At 28.9% G+C, this 17,249-nt stretch overlaps 3 protein-coding genes and 1 long non-coding RNA gene across 7 annotated transcripts; 2 read left to right on the top strand and 2 right to left on the bottom strand.

The window, feature by feature from the left end:
- Positions 1-3,329: 3,329 nt before the first annotated feature.
- On the bottom strand, positions 3,330-6,211 carry LOC408580 (eukaryotic translation initiation factor 2D). 2 transcript variants are annotated; one of them, XM_006571188.2, is made up of 8 exons: positions 6,045-6,211; positions 5,587-5,974; positions 4,858-5,484; positions 4,640-4,785; positions 4,395-4,583; positions 4,122-4,326; positions 3,867-4,035; positions 3,330-3,788 (listed from the first exon to the last, which is right to left on the bottom strand). In XM_006571188.2, exons 1-8 carry the CDS (start codon positions 6,098-6,100, stop codon positions 3,712-3,714), a joined length of 1,857 nt encoding a protein of 618 aa, XP_006571251.1. In that variant the 5' UTR covers positions 6,101-6,211; the 3' UTR covers positions 3,330-3,711. The 2 variants fall into 2 exon arrangements, with proteins under 2 accessions (XP_006571251.1, XP_006571252.1); XM_006571189.2 differs by having other exon boundaries at positions 4,395-4,475.
- A 354-nt stretch (positions 6,212-6,565) lies between these two features.
- On the top strand, positions 6,566-10,092 carry LOC410690 (haloacid dehalogenase-like hydrolase domain-containing 5). The gene is made up of 3 exons (XM_394167.7): positions 6,566-6,918; positions 7,678-8,492; positions 8,581-10,092. Exons 1-3 carry the CDS (start codon positions 6,862-6,864, stop codon positions 8,891-8,893), a joined length of 1,185 nt encoding a protein of 394 aa, XP_394167.4. The 5' UTR covers positions 6,566-6,861; the 3' UTR covers positions 8,894-10,092.
- Positions 10,093-12,715: 2,623 nt separating this feature from the next.
- On the bottom strand, positions 12,716-17,163 carry LOC100578913. 2 transcript variants are annotated; one of them, XM_026441441.1, is made up of 3 exons: positions 16,903-17,163; positions 14,178-15,040; positions 12,716-13,800 (listed from the first exon to the last, which is right to left on the bottom strand). In XM_026441441.1, exons 2-3 carry the CDS (start codon positions 15,034-15,036, stop codon positions 13,250-13,252), a joined length of 1,410 nt encoding a protein of 469 aa, XP_026297226.1. In that variant the 5' UTR covers positions 15,037-15,040; positions 16,903-17,163; the 3' UTR covers positions 12,716-13,249. The 2 variants fall into 2 exon arrangements, with proteins under 2 accessions (XP_026297226.1, XP_003251699.2); XM_003251651.4 differs by lacking the exon at positions 16,903-17,163 and adding an exon at positions 16,655-16,896.
- On the top strand, positions 13,655-15,802 carry LOC113218878. 2 transcript variants are annotated; one of them, XR_003304957.1, is made up of 6 exons: positions 13,655-13,773; positions 14,132-14,339; positions 14,402-14,682; positions 14,799-15,052; positions 15,122-15,243; positions 15,376-15,802. It is a non-coding gene; the product is annotated as an uncharacterized LOC113218878 (long non-coding RNA). The 2 variants fall into 2 exon arrangements; XR_003304956.1 differs by having other exon boundaries at positions 15,122-15,311.
- Positions 17,164-17,249: the final 86 nt, after the last annotated feature.

Genomic DNA, 17,249 nt, shown 5'->3' with positions numbered 1-17,249 from the left:
TATGTGGAGGTTAGATATATCTATATATACATTATATTACATTATATTATTATATTATATTACATTATATTATATTGTATTTACATTATATTATTATATTATACACATATATTTCTCACGTGGAAATTTTTCAAGCATCTCAATAACACCGCGACGGCTATTGTTGTGCAATAAGTATATATGGGCGTGCTTTTTAAGAGGTTAATCGGGATACCGATTTAATATTACGTAGTACAGAGCAAAAAAAAAGCTTCCTCTATACATATACATATATACACATACACGCATACATACATACATACATACGTACATACATTCACACATATGCATACGCGAGTCCGTCTATAATAGTTTCAAGTTTTCAAAACCTCGAATTACAAATTAAAATTATAGTATAGTATATTATGATAATTTGTGACATTGTGCTCTATTATTATCTAGATAATAATAATTCGTTTAAATGTTTATCCGTATATTTAAAAATCAAGTATAATTGCGTATAAGTAGTTTGATTAGTATTGTATGTACTTTTCCATTTAATTCTATGTTACATATTATGCTTATAATATTGATCTTTTCATTATACGTACGTGTAATCATGATTTTATCAAGTGCAAATTCGAGGTTTATTTGATCTTAAGGAGAGAGAAAAAAAGAGAGAGAAAAAAAAAGAAAGAAAGAAAGAAAAAAAGAAATGTAACCGGCCAAGCGAAGCAAATTGAAAACAACACTTCCTTCATCGATGAAGACATTATACGTATACGTATCTTACGTGCGGGTGATCCGCATAAGGGAACAGAATTCATTTTTCGAGGAAACAACGATGGGATGTTCGTTCCTAATGGGTTCCGTCGAGCATTCTTCGTCGTCGCCTCACCAAATCACTTTAGGGCAACGAACTAGAAATGTGTTGAATATTTACACGAATTTACAAGAATCTTACTAATGTACTTTTTCTATATCATACGCGAGAACAGATATTACGGGATATGCGCGTGTAGGCGCATATCAAAGTACATACATATACACACATTCACATACACACTCATACACATACTATGTTACAAGGACAAATACAAATTTAATAACATACTCTTATATCTTTGACATCTAATAATAAAATATGGAGGAACGGAAAGATTATATTGGATGTGTACTACAAATCCGCGTACAATCAAAGCACACGAATACATGATTACATGCACCCACACGTACAAGAAGAAAAGACCATTCAACGCACACTGTGGCACAGTAACAGACACAAGTATGACTTAAACGGAAAAAAAAAAAATATATATATATATATAAAAAAAAAAAAAAATAAAAAAAATATAAAAAAAAAATAAATAAAAACAAACAAACAAACAAACAAACAGACAGACAGCATTTTCGAAAACACGTGCGCGCCATCACAATTGTTGATATAAATTGCGATCCATGATTATTACTATTTACGATATAATTATTATCTTGCATTGTCTAGTCATACGTTATTATTGTATAACTAACAATATTAATTATTAATTAATCTGTACTACCTAGTCGCATTATGTGTTGCATAAAAAAACTATGAAAATTCCGAAGGCGAAATAAGAAAGAGAGAGAGCGAGAGAGAGAGCGAGAGAGAGAGAGAGAGAGAGAGAATGGAAGTGTGAAAGAAAAAAAACGTAAAAGAGAGAAAGGGAGAGAGAGAGAGCGTACAAGGAAAGAAGAGAGAGAGAGAGCAAGAGAGAAAAGAGAGAATGAGCGCGAGGAATGAATGATGTAAGAGACATGAGAAAAGTTGGTATTGGTGAAATTTCAGTAAATTATATTACGAAGAACGATGATAAATGACAGATGATCAATTGAAGCGATGATTACGATGGTTGTGATCGTAACCAAATGATGAATAAGGCAACAACGGTAGGCGCAATAATGTTCCCAAAAAAGGAGAAAAAAAAAAAACGATTTAGAATATAAAGAGAAAGAGAGAGAATGCAAGAGAGAGAGAGAAAAAGAGAGAGAAAGAGAGTATGAAACAAAGGCACTTTGTTGCAGCCGTGATAACGCTCGTCGATCGAGAAATAAGATCAAGCTTGACTAATTGTGATGATAATCTCGGACGAAGTTATTTATTTTGAGGATAAGGGGAGAGAGAGAGAGAGAGAGAGAGAGAGAGAGAGAGAGAGAGCTAGTGAGATAAAAAAACTTAAGGGTGCTTTGAAATGTTTCAACGTTAAACGCGAATGTTTTTAATCACGATTTGATGATCGATGATGTTTAAGAAACGATCAGTTGATTCCTAGAAAGTAAATTTTGAGAGCTACATTATAAATAATTAAACACTTCGCGGGCAAACAAGCGCTAAATATTGAATATATATACGTATGACTATAAAAATAAGAAGATTCGTATCATCTTGAAAAATTTAAAGAACTGTCACCGAAGTGTTATGTCATATCCGCCCAAAAACCCGTCAATCCAATCAGAAAGTAATATCGTCGTACATGTTGAAAAATTTGAGAAATAAGTACTTTAAGATACTTTCTGAACTCATCGTTTCTTCGATCGATGAATCAAATGGATAAATAATCGATCAAATCGGGCGATCATGGTTGCCGGAGGCCGCCTGTTTAGTTAAGGAACAGAAAGTGAAGATGATGATGATAACGATGGTAATGATGATGATAAAAAAAAGAAGAAAAAAAAAGAAAAAAAAAAAAAAAAAAGAATAATAACTGTCACGACACGCACGTGCGCGTCGCGCGCCAAAATCGTGACGCGTCCGTGCGTACTGGTAGCAGAAAAAGAACAAAACGAGTATTAAATATATGCGGGGGCCGTGGAGAGGAGGGAACCTTCCTTTACTCAAAAGAAATTTCGGTGGATTACTTGTCAATCCACTGACTTTTCCCTGTTGCCAGGTAAGAGAAAAAAAAAACAGCGGAAATATATAAGATCTTCATATGTATACCTCATATCCTCGGTTTTGTGGTGCGTAGCAAGCACATTTTCGTCAGAACAAATGGAAGAAAAAAAGTTCTCAAGATATCTTAAACGTGCGTTGTCTCTCCTTCCTATGAATTGTACCCTCCTCCCTCCCTCCCTCCCTCCCTCCCACCCGAGGAGAGCTCGCGGGCCCTATATTGCAATATTTGTACTTTTCCATGTTGAAACCTCGATATACAATAAATTATATTAACAAACTTGGATTCTTGATTCTCTATTGATTGATCATAATCATCATCTGTTTCTTTTCACCTTCTTTTTATTTTATTATTTATTTAAAAAATTATATAAATATTATTATTTAAAAGATCGGGAATACATAAATGATTACATAAAAATTTATCGAGAATGATTTTATTTATGAGTTGTAGTATTATCGTAAAATGTTTTTGTATATTTAATATTTAATCATTAAATGAAAATTATTATTTTAAGAAAAAAATATACAAAAATGATAGCATGCTTTTTTATAATAATTATAATAGCGTCATATATAACGAGATTCTACATTAAGTAATTCTAATTTTTAATAAGGACATCGATTGATTCATGGATTTTACACTCTCGTTATATCATGAATGCTATATAATTTTTCAAACGATAAAAAAATTATGACAGAAAAATATTGGTATTTAAATAAATAAAAAATAGATCATATATAACATAATTTTTCATATAACATGTCACATCTATATAACGTGATAACTATTTAAAGATATCCTATTTTTTATGGGAACCTTGTTTCTTTGGAGCGAATTCTAATCCTCTTATATAGTTTTTTTTAATTTGATATTTTTCTGAAAAATCAATATTTTTTTTTCAAAAGATATACAAATATTTTTAATATCTTATAAAATATCGATTTTATTACTTGCCTGTAAGTAATTTGTAGATATATAAAATTTGATTTCCTTGAACTAGAACACTAGGAGTTTTTTTTCCTGGTTCATCCGTAATTGTTGCACTCGCTCCAATATTCTGACATTCTTTACTAAATTCTTTAGCATTTATGCCAAATGTTTCCAAATTATTTACTAGCGTTACCTATATATAACGTTAAATAAATAAATAGCAACGTTTCCACAATCTTATATGTTAATTTTATATATTAATTTTCAAAATCAATATACCTTTTTGCCGCCGGATCGAACAGTGACTCTCATATCAATAGGTTCCAATTTACCCGTGTGTAACAATTTATTTCCTGCTAAAGTAACTTCATGCATATGCGTCATACGTCCAATAAACTTGTTTATTCCATCCTCCATCATTACAGTTTCCACATTCGCTTTAGTTTTCATAATACCTGCGAGTTGCGGGTTCAGTTTCAGTATCCTATAAACAAAATTATTATTAAACAAAATTATAATAAAATATATATTTCATCATTAATTCTTCTTTACCTTCCATCTTGAAGATTCTCTGCTTTCACGTATTCAGTAAAACATTTTCTGATCTCAGCTCTTTTCATAATGTCTCCTTTTCTGCAATCATTGTATGGGAGTAAAATATACATAATTCGTATCATATAATACAGCATAATGGTATATGATGTAACAGTTGTCGACTTCTGCTCTGCACAGAAAATCAATCTTTTTGCATTTATTGTATCACGGCAACGTGACACATCCCGAGTGTATATACTCACTCATATCCAAATTTTGATAGTACTGGTAAAACATCGGCAGTCACTTTATAACATTCAGAGACTACTGCCGCATTGGAAACAATTGGCTCCTGGGTTGATGTAGGTTCCTCTACAATGACTAATTCTTTTAGAAGAGGATGATCAAACTATAAAAAGATGTATCACAATTATTGAAAGCAATAATTATTATTTCTATAAAATTTTAATCAAAATCTTACCTTAATTGATAATATACTTTCAACACCTTTAACAACAGAAGTATTGATAACTCCCTTTGTTTTCATTTCTGCTAAAAACAAGGATAATTTTTTATACCGAGTTTTTTTTATATCTATGTTTTTATTTGATGGACATGCAGCTATTAAATGGTTTTTAAAGAAATTGGATGTTAATATCGGTAAGTCACTAGGTTTCATTGAAGTTTTGCAAGCTTTTAAGAAGCAATATTCAAGTAAATTATCCATTTCTTTTATTGGATCCATAGTTATTTCTATTTCATCAGTAGCTATAGTTTTAGCACATTCTTCCATTTTATTTTCTTCCTCATAAAGAGTTTCATTTTCTGATATTAGATCATTATTCACATCTAAATTATTCATTGTCTCAATGAGTGATTCTTCATTATTCTCATTTTTCTGATCAGATGTTTTTATTTCATCTATATCTTTTATCTTATGACTATCAATATCAATATTTGGTGGTCCTAAATTTGGCCTCAAAGGAGGCTTTCCAAGTTGACACAATGTGTCACCTATTACATGTAGAATTTCTACACATTTTCCATGACCTCCAGACATATACATATCTTCACTGGAAAGTGCAGTAAAACCAACAGCAACTGGTGCCTATATATATAAAAAAAAAGTAAAATTATATATTTTTTTTATCAAATTATATATAATATGCTAAGAAAATATAATATAATATAATATAATATAATATTATACCTTATTATCTTCTGTATTTATTGAAACAGGTGTACCCTTTTGTAATTTGCCAAAAGAATATAATGTCACAGGTTCTTTCATATAGACACCAGGCAACATTAAATCTGCACCACCTATTAATTTTGATATAACTGGAGGATATGTTGTAAAAGTCTTTAATAAATTTGGGTGATGCCATAAAGTATATATGGTAGGTAATAATGCTTGATGTAAAGATTCAAGTTCAAAAAACATAGGTATTTTAGCTACACAATAAATTTTTCCTAAATGACCATTGTGAGTTACAATTTTCATAACACTTATTGCCTCTTTTTTAGGAATTAACGTTTGTGTCTCTTCATCTGTCAATGTGGGATATATTGCTGAAATTTCTTCACATAATTTTTTCCTAATTAAAGACAATAATAAATATATTTATTAATATAAATTGTTGAAAATATAAATTAAATTATACTAACCTTTCTGTTCCTTTCAATTGATTGTTAGATTTTACTTTAAACGATTTTATAAACATTTTGATTTAACACAAAATATAAAAACAAAATTTATTCAATAAAATTCTTAACAAAACCGTTCGGATAAAAATTTGACTATACTCAAGATTACACAGGTTATCCAACCCTTCATCTCATTATTTAATCGTTGCAAATTTAATCAAGGTAAGTAACTAAATTTTATTGCGATGGAAATAATTCTCATGAAACATGTATACAATAATTGAAAAACAAACATAAATGTACAAAAAATTAATTAACAAAAGAATATATAGTAGTAAATTTAGAATTGATAAAAAAAAAAGGGTTAACAATTTTTCCAATATTTTATTAAAGAACTTCTTTTGTTGTACATTCATGTGTCATCACGATTCGATCAAAAGCGATGTTACCAAATACAATACTTCAGTCTAAAGTATTACTAGTGTATAAAGTACTCATTCATATATTTGTAGATTAAACATTTTAGATAAATATTTATCTAGAAAAAATGTTAAATCAATTAATTCACCGAAGAATAAATGAATTTATTCAAAGAAAATTTATGTTAATAAAACGTAAAATATATACGATGGACGATAATAGTTATATTGTAAAGTATATCCTGTGTCCTCTTACGGCACATAGGAAAAACACGATAAAATCCACTGTGCGATCTATAGGTCACTATAACCTCAAAAATTGCATTATGCATAATCTATCAGTGAGAAGTAACCTTTGAACATAATATAAGTTTAAAGTATTATCATCGTATCCTTATTTATTTATTGCCACTATTAGAATGGCAATTATGAAAATATTATTACGACCAGACATCGTAAGATTCACGGGAGTCAGAGTGAGTTACATTTCATACGCCATTGTTATATTTGATTCTAGTTACTGTACATCAAAGTAGATTCGTTATTCACTTTTTTTTTGTTTATGACGCAAATTAAATTAAATCCACTATAAATTGAAAATATAATAATAATTCATTTATTCGCAACTGTAATTGTTATTGTGACAAAATTTTTATTTATCGTTAGTTTCATTTCTCTCGAATTATTCGAATATTACTATTTAAAAAATATTTAAAATTAATTCTTTTTGATTAAAATTTGAATTTTTAAATAAATTACTTGTTCGTAAACACAAATTATCAAATTTAATGCAAATTTCTATTATTTTAATTACAAGATTTTGAAATTGTATTTTTTGTATCCATTTTTCAATATTATACAAAAATTTATAATTTATAAATTATAAATATAAAGTTGATAAAAACAAATGATGCAAAATTTATCAAACATTGCATTATGCATTAGTAATTAGTATATAAAAATATACTCTATAACATTCATAACATAACAGTATATTTTTATATCTTGTTTCAAGGTCCATATAGCTGTATCAATATCTTGCTCCAAAAATATGAAGTAACTTTATAACTCTTTATGAAACATGTAAACAATAGTAATTTATATAATTATAAAATATAAATATATAATTATAAATATTTAATTATTTTAAAGACATAATAACATAATAAACATTTATTATAAAGTTTTTTTTATTTTATAATTATTTTATATAAGAATTATTTTTTTTTTTTCAGCATTTAAGTATTAAACCAAAATTTGGTTTACTTTTTGACATTGATGGTGTATTAGTACGTGGCAAGAAAGTATTACCACCTGTATCAGAAGCTTTTAAACAATTGCAAGGAAAAGATGGCAAATTCCGTGTACCAACTGTATTTGTTACTAACAGTGGAAATGCATTACGTAGTCAAAAGGCAGCAGATTTATCTAAATGGATAGGATTTGAAGTAAAAGAATCACAAGTTGTTATGGCTCATTCACCATTAAAATTATTTAATCAGTTCCATAATAAACAAGTACTAATATCTGGTCAAGGACCAATCAAAGAAATAGCTAAGGAATTGGGTTTTCAAAAAACAGTAACTATTCAAGAATTAGTGAAAAATTTTCCTTGTTTAGATTATGTAAATATGGAAAAGAGAAATCCAATATGTGGTCCTGTGGATCCCACATTTCCTAGAATAGAAGCCATTGTGTTATTTAGTGAACCCATTTCTTGGGAAACCCCACTACAACTTATAATAGATCTTTTAATGACTAATGGCATGCCTACTGGTTTGCTTGATGATATTCCATATCCACACATTCCAATCTTGGCATGTAATATGGATTTATTGTGGGTATCAGAAGCACCAATTCCTAGATATGGTCATGGTACTTTTTTACTTTGTCTAGAATCATTATATAAAAAGATTACAGGGAAAGATATGATATATACTGCTCTAATCGGAAAACCTAGTGAAATAACATATTATCATGCAAATTATATGCTTCATGAACATGCTAAAAGTATTGGTATAGATAATGTTAACACCATATATGCTATTGGGTAATTAATCCATTTAAGATATTAAAAAACTAACAAAATTTTAAGAATTAAAATGAACATATAATTAAATTAAATTTGTATTTTATAGAGATAACATCAACACTGATATTTTTGGTGCAAATTTGTACGATAAATACTTATCTTATTGTGCAAAAGAGGAAGCATTAAAATCTGATAAATTGAAGAAATTACTTGACAAGGATATCAAACCACCCAATGCAAAAGCTTGTATTAGTATTTTAGTTGAAACTGGTGTTCATCAACGAGATTCTGATTTTATATCAGAGCATAGTCCTAGAGACTTCTTACCAGTTGAAGATGGTCTTGGCAAGCCTGCTTTCATAGTAAAACACGTTGGCGAAGCTATTAACGTCGCGTTTAAGGAAGAAAAATTTGACTGAATTAATATAACACTATAGAATATCTTTTTAGAATTGGAATGTTCATCCTAATATTGATTAAGATAAAAAGAAGAGATGTAAGAAATTATATATATCATTGCTAAATATCACGTAAGTAAGTATCATGTTATAATTTCGGTAGCCTTTTTTCGAAGGCAAGAACGTTAAAAAATAGGATTATTATAATTAATTGCTTAAAATACTTTATTTTTTGGCACTTTTTTTTGAATCATTTTTAATATTTGATATTTCATTTAATATTTTATTAAAGAAGAAAAAGAAAATATTATATTTACAGTAATCTACAGTAATCTTTACTAATCAATTAAGAAGTTATCATTGCAAGTCAATGATATTAGCAAACAGTACAATTTACATTAGAAATATTGAATATATTAAAAATAGTCTTTCAATCTATATAGGTTTTTATGTATATTTGAAGTTTTTATTATTTATGTTATACAAGTATAATATTTAGAAAATTTTTTGAAGATAACATATGTACATATATTCATTTATATATAGAATAGATATATATTCGTATAATTCGTATAATTTTAAATTCAACATTTATTATGATGATATTATACAATGTAATGATTAAATTTTATCATGTCTCGTTTGATCATGTTGTGACGGTAGATCATACGAATTAAAAATTTAATTTCAATTTGAAATGAAAAATGAATTAAAAAATGAAAAAGAGAAAACAATATAAACTATATGCAATTGTTTCAGTTAAGAAAAATTGTAATCTAATAGTAGATGTACTACAAATGCATTATTTTTAGCGTTTATTGACGAATATCGCGTTATATACAGAATTTCGTCTAGTCCCAGTTTCATTATTAGTAGCAATATTATTATATACATAGCAATTCATAATTCTTATCAATGCAAAAAGTATGCAATTGTTAAATTTTAGATAATTTTACTTTATCAATCTTTATTTTTATACATGTAATCATTGAAAAAATAAGAAAGAATACAAGAATTGAATGTGCATCAAACAAATTATAAAAAATAATATAAATCGACACGAATATTTGGTACAGCTGATGGTAAAAAAAAGATAAAATTCAGCTGAGATGAAGACTGACCATCTATGTAAAATCAAATCAATAATAAATATTTGCTGGAATCAGTGCGTATAATTTGCGTTAATATTAATAAATTAAAAGAAAAAAATAAGAAAATAATCATTGTTCTTGTTTCTTTTTCGAAACAATAAAATATTATTTAAAATTATATGAAAGAATATGGTTTTGTGATGCCTGATAGATAATAGAAAACAATTATATATATATACATAATATGTGTGTTGCAAGATCGAAAGCAATACAAAATTTTATATTGTTTTTTTTTTTTTAATTATAATTTTACAAGCGCCTGATACGTATTATATCCATAAAAAAGCTTATGTGACTTTCATAGAATTAATTAGAATTTACATATTTTTCTAAATTCATTTATATGTTTATCCATACTATCTTTCATCCTTTTATTTATGAACTCTATGAAAGCTACACAGTGTGCCAAAAAAACATTTTTTTTAATTTTCTTTTTCTAAAAGAAAGTTAAAGAAAAATAATATTCGAAAATTCTTCTCAAAGATAATTTTCAAAAATCGCATGTGGACATATCGAGAGATATAAAAACATGCATAAAATGCAGAAAAATATTTTAATAATTTTATTTCATTTTATTTTAAACAAATATTATTGTAGTCTAGTCTAGTTAAGCAAATAATTTTTTTTTTTCTTTCCACGTGAATTGAAATATATAAAATATATATTTTCTTTCAATTTTCAAATCATGAATAAAAAAATAATCGCTAATATTTTATTAAAGTAAGCAAAAGAGAAAACAATAAAGAAGCATTTGGTTTATTTTTGTTATAAGCAACTTTAATTATGTTCAAACAACTAATAGAAAATTCATTTTAATTATAATATATTTTAATTGTAACAAAAGCGATTTGTATAATTTATCAGGCTGCTATATTATTAAAAAAAAGGGCATTTATGTTAATTAAATCCCTTCATACCTACCATAACAAGTTTTAATTGTAGAAATTAGATACAACAAAATATATATTTTTTGTTAACAAATTATCTTTTAAATCTTGTAATTAACAATATAATTTTATCGGATGAAAATGTATTTTCCTTCCTCGCGTTACTGTTCATCGTGTACTTTCTCTGCCATTTTGCCAGTGGAGGATTGGTAAGTAATAAAAGAACATATTACATAGCTGTTACTATTGCAAATTGAACAATGCTTTTTTTTTTTTGTTAATAATGTGCAGAAAATTGAGATGAAATTAATAATTGCTTTTGATCATGATGGAACGTGCAGAACGTCTGGATCTCATGACCCGTGAATTAAACCGTCAATCATTTGATGAAATAATTCAATTATATATCGGTTAAGATCTTCGCCAAGAATAAATTTAGTTTTTAGGTTGAGGATTCATTGAATATTCATCGATATTTACTTGAATACATATAATTGTGCATTCCATGTTTATGATTAAAAAATATATAAATATATAAATATATGTATATCAATTGTCAATATATATAAACGAAAAAAGCTTTGAAGAAAAGAAATAATATTTTATATTAAATCGTCGACATTAAATAATGAAAAAATATTAATATCGGTGAAGAAATAATCACAAATAGATTTTTTATCATTTGGAGTGCAAGTTTGAAAACCGGTTTTGAATAAGTATGCCTGCTACTTCAATGTCATCCAAAGATTCGATGGGTGTCTCTGCGTTTTTTTAAAAGTCTAAGAATATATCCTAGCAGCCATGTTAGTAAAATTCAACAAGTTAAGTGGAACGGTTCTATGTACATTCAGACATTTCCGGCAAGAAAAGAAATCGACCGAGATTTCTTTGGGATGAAGTTTGCATAAGCTTCTTCTAGGATATTAAACGAGCCGCTTCATTCCATACGAGATCTTAATTTACGAGTTCATTAATGGTCGAGTTATCGTAATTGACCTTATCGTCACATTGCTAATCAACATCGTGTATTCAAGTTATGTCATCGCATGAACGGGGAAAAAAAACATGGCGAATATATTTTCCTAATAATCGTCGAACTCGAGAAGAAAGTTTTGTTTGTGTATTCGTTTTGTAGTAAAAAATTTATAATAAAAAAAAAAAAATGATTTCATGATATCATATTTAATATTGATCAAGAAAAAGATTGACCTTAATATTTTGAGATCTCAAATGTAGAAGAGAAAAAAGATTTAATTGGTTGTACAAGATAAATAACATTCAAAATAACATCTATACGTTTTACTGGTCGATCGTTTATGAATATTGTTTTTATATTAATAGGAATTAATAATCGGAGAAAATTAATAATTTAATAATTTAAAAAGTATAAAAGAAATATTGAAAATGAAAAGAAATCTTAAGCGAATTTGAAACTGAAGAAACAAACGAAGGATGAAGAATATTAAGTAACTCACAGTAATTTTTAGAATTTCGTTTAAAATTTCATCGAAATCAATGCGTAATACTTTGTACGATCCACCCATAAATAATCAAACCGGTTATCCATTTCTGTGCCATGATGCACGGATTCGCGATGCAACAAATCGTGGATGTCATTTCTAATTTAAAATTCAGCACTCGTCAGAGTACACATAATACTAAAATATAGGTCGAAGATCACTGCCCGTTCGAATGTCTTTTCCTACTTAAAAGAGAAGAGAAGAAAAAAAAAGTAAGGAAAGAAAGGAAAGAAAAACATTTCAAATATGACATATCGAAGGAATTAAAAAAGAAAAAGAAAAATAGACAATAATTTTAATACTTTTGTATTTCCCAATCTCGTTCTCTATTTATACATTGTGTTTATAATTTATAATCGTTGCTAGAAAATTTACTCGGATCGAACAATTTATCGTGGAAAAGTAAAAGTAATTCGCTATCTCCGATATACAAGTTGCACACCCACAAGCACGTAAATGCGAACAGGGTCACAGATATAATTGACCCGCGAAAGTTGGTTGGTTTCTCGCATCGTCCACTCTCATCACGGAAAACGTTTCACTGTCACCTTCTCCCATTTGATATCTCGCAGTAACCTGCCACGATTTAACGCAATTAATCACACGATGTATATCATTGATTGCAACACAAAAGAATTATTTCAAAGAGAGAGAACAATCTCTATTCTTGTTAATCATCTGCGAATGCTTCTTTCCCTCGTTATTATTATTTTTTTTTTTTATATATTACATAAAAATATGTACAAGACATCCTCTCCGTTTCTTTGATCATCCATTCATAATTAATAAATTAACGAAATTAAAGGTAATTATATAACTCTAACACTCGTCCACATTCGTGTCCCTCTTCTTCCTCTTTTTTTCGTAACATTCTACAGCTCTTTGAACTTGTTCCAGATAATCCTGGATCGTGTCCTCTCGTGTCGAGAATTTCCTCGAATCCGACCTAGCGAAAGATCTCTTCTGCACGAGGGCAGTGAGCATCAGGGTGACCACGGGAAGAGTCATCCCCAGGAGGAACGTTGGTGTCATAATGTTTTTCAAACCGTGTTTCTTGAACCCTTGGTACAATTCTGACCAGATACCATCGTCTTCCTCTTCGTGATACTTACCCAATTTTCCGTACAAATGAGGCTTTATCTTTCCCGTTTTAGCTATGTAATTGTAATAATAAGGATCGTACGATTGGGCGTACAATTGAGAATAATATATATCTTTGTTTGACGGTGGATGATCAACCTCGGGGAACCAAGCGTTGGCTTCTTCGTATGGGATGGAAGGATTGCCGATGATCGGTGGACCACGATGAAATCCCGGTGGCTTCGTGTAGATCACTTCAACGGGTGAGCCTTTCTGCTTGAACGGTACCGCTATACCGGAAATTTTATTGCAAAATTAATTACCTACCGATTAGAGTGAACTTTTATTTTAATCTCATCAAGTGAAAATAATCAATTATTGCATTGAATAAGAAAATTCTCACAAATCCTCTAATTAAAAACTTCTTACAATGTGAATTGCATTAAGACAAGTTCCCTGAAGACGATGTAACTCTCGATTGCTAAACCTGTTTTTCTACTATGGTTAACACGTTTCAAGATAGTTGAAAGTTTCGATAGAAATATGAGACGGAATATTTGCGATGAAATATTAAATTGTATAAATATTAAATTTTGATTTCTTTTCATGATTCTTGAGAAGGATTACAAAAAAAAAAAAAAACACGGTCGAATCGAAAATATCTCACCTGGAGGGACAGGACCGACGTATATCCCCGATCCAATTCTAGATTGTGCATAAGGGAACGGTTTTCCATGCACCCTTCTCACACGTTGATACCATCCAGGATAAAACACGTCGTTCCTCGCTTGAATTCCAGACGCGTGCGATTGCTGTTGTTGCATTAAAGGTACAGATACTGGATTTGACACGGTCGAATGAATGTCTATCGGGTTCACATGCGAATTGTAGATCGGTTGATTAACCGGCAAAGCTTGCAACGTCTGCCTTTGATGCATAAGTTGTGCGGTCAAATGTTGATTCACCGAGGAGGATGACACGGGTTGCTGATTGACCTGCATCACCGGTTGTTGCTGCGCTAATTGTTGTTCATTAGCGTTTCGTTCGACGTTCTTGAGATTTTCTTTGCTTTGTAAATAATGATCCAAAGAGAGCCGTGATTCTTCTGGCGTCTTGGAGTTTAGAAAAGTGTTCAACGCTACTTGGGCCTTGGAGGTGATCCCTTGATTGTTGTAAGTATTTGTAGACAAATGTCGACCCGTTTCAACCATCTTCTCCTGTTTCGACGGATACGACAAATTATACAAATCTCTTTGGATGATTGCATGATCATCGATTTTTGTCATAGGATTTGCGGATTGGTTCGAATTATTAACGTCTGGGAACAATGACGAAGGATGAAAGTTTTCAGAAGATTCTGTCAAAATATCCGTCGTGTTCTCTGCCACTTTTTGTCTTGCAGTTTTTTCCAAGAGTCGTGATTCCACGGCCGTGTACTCGGTGTTTTCCGTCAACGGATTACCCTCGAAGTTTAATTGACCATTGACTAATCCTATGAGAACCAACAAGATCGTTGCCAGCTTCATGATCCTGGAATTAATGGTAAATCTACTAATTTTTCTCAAATTTTTAGAATAAAAATAGAATAACACGTATATTTATTATTTCTAGGAAAATAATGGAAGCTTTTAGAAGAAGAATCATTGGTTAATAATTTCAATTAATTGTAATTAATACGATTAACAAACAAAAAAGATTAATATTTGAAGCGTTTTGTCATCTTTGATTCTATGGTTGGTAAAAAGAAAGAAACCAGTTATACAAATATTTTATTATTTATATTCCATATAGATAATATACGGTAATTATTCATTGATCTAATCTTGGAATTAATATTATATATTTATATATCATTTCATTTTCAGTTTAATTGAAATATATGGAAAAGTAGATCGATTGTACATTCATGAATCGATTGACACGGGTTAAAGACCAGCGTAACACTTTCTTCGGTCAACGTGGACATAATCACGCTAACATGAAAACACGTTTTCATTAATCGCTTTCTGATGAAGATATTTCTTTTATCACACCGTTAAAAAGTTACATATTACCATTCTTTTTATTTAAGTCTTTAAAGTCTTAAGATATATTGCTTCAAAATCGTAAATCTTTCATACGTGAAAGAGAATCGTAAATAAATCTATAAAACATTTCTATTTGAATTTCATGAAATAAACCGAATTATGAATCGAGACATTACCAGACATACGACATTGATCACATATCGCATAATATATAAAACTACGATTTTTAAAATTATATTTTTGACTAAAATAGTGAAAAAAAAAATCATTGAGAAAAAATGGCTAAAATTTGCATATTGTTCTTTCTTTAAATAAGATCAAGTTTTTTTTTTCAAGTTCTTTTTCAAAGAAATTCTCATACAAGAAAGTAGATAAATAATATCGATTATTCATTTCATTTTCGATTGAATTATTTTATTATGAATTTAAATGTACAAGCTATTGATATTCGTTTTTATTGCTGTTTAAAATGATCATTAATGGTAATTTTCATCTTTCATTCTAGAATTTTAGTAAAATTTGAATTCTACCCTGTGAAACTTTCTAAAAACCGTTAATTCATTACAAATTCAGCGATTGGCCGAAATTCAAAAAACGCCTTGATTTCTTTTTACTTGGTTGACAAGGACTATTGACACCATTCATGGAACATGTCTTATGTCTCGGCAATGAAAAGCGAACTAACATTACAATACATTACAATACAAATAACATTAGAATAGATTTTAAGTGCCTAACTTTTTTTTTAAAATTCATAAGAACAAAAGAAATAGAAATACCAAGTGTCATAAAAATAATTATTTAATGAAATTTTAAATAAAAAATAAAAATATAGCCATTTGATATTTTTAATTGCCATTTTTAACGTTCTTTCATATATGTATATTCTTTAAAAAAAAATACCACATTAATTTTGAACAAAATATAAATTTCATTAGAAGTATCTTATTTATAGCTTTATCCATAAGTTTATAATTAAATAAGATAATAATTTTCATTTATTACCAATTGAAAAAAAATTATTTTTAAAAAAAAAATATATCATATTTTAAATATCTCCAATCGAGAGAGTTAATTAGAAAAAACAAAAAAGAGAAATTCTTGGAATTTTACTTACAATTGTACAATATAACAATATTTCAATAATTCAAGCACTAAATTTCTCGTCTCGTCACTAGTTTCTTAATTACATTGAGCACCGACTTGACGGATTCAGCTGTTATAACGAATAACGTACAAGAGAAGACCATCCATCGGTCCGACTGGAACCAGGAATACTGAAGATCCACGATGAGAAAGCCATTCACTTCGACTCTCCCTACCTTCTCTGCAAGCTTATAAACCCGTCCCCTTGTCGTTTATTACCTGGACGAAATTGCTGTTAACCAACGTATGTATTCCTTTCATTTTGTTCAGTGATCTCGCGAACCATTTCGTTCCTTTCCCTTGACAATGGTCTCTGCTCTTTTGTCACAAATGTTCCAGGAGAAAGTGAACCGTGAGTGAAAATCGAGCAAAGAATGCAAACTATTTTTGAATAAGTGGGCTTCAATCGATTATGGTTTCTCTATCGTTTGATGACAGGAGTGACCTAAATTAATGAATGAAAATATCTTATTCTTGTTTACTAATTGTGTAAAAATATAAGTAATAAAGTATTAAAATATAGATAGAAAAATTTAAGAAAGATTATTATAAGATCACTTATTATT

The sequence above is a fragment of the Apis mellifera genome, linkage group LG1, assembly GCF_003254395.2.
Source record: "Apis mellifera strain DH4 linkage group LG1, Amel_HAv3.1, whole genome shotgun sequence".
In the NCBI taxonomy this organism is placed as follows: Eukaryota; Metazoa; Arthropoda; class Insecta; order Hymenoptera; family Apidae; genus Apis; species Apis mellifera.
The sequence above is the reverse complement of the archived record's forward strand: the minus strand, read 5'-3'. Positions and strand labels throughout refer to the sequence as shown.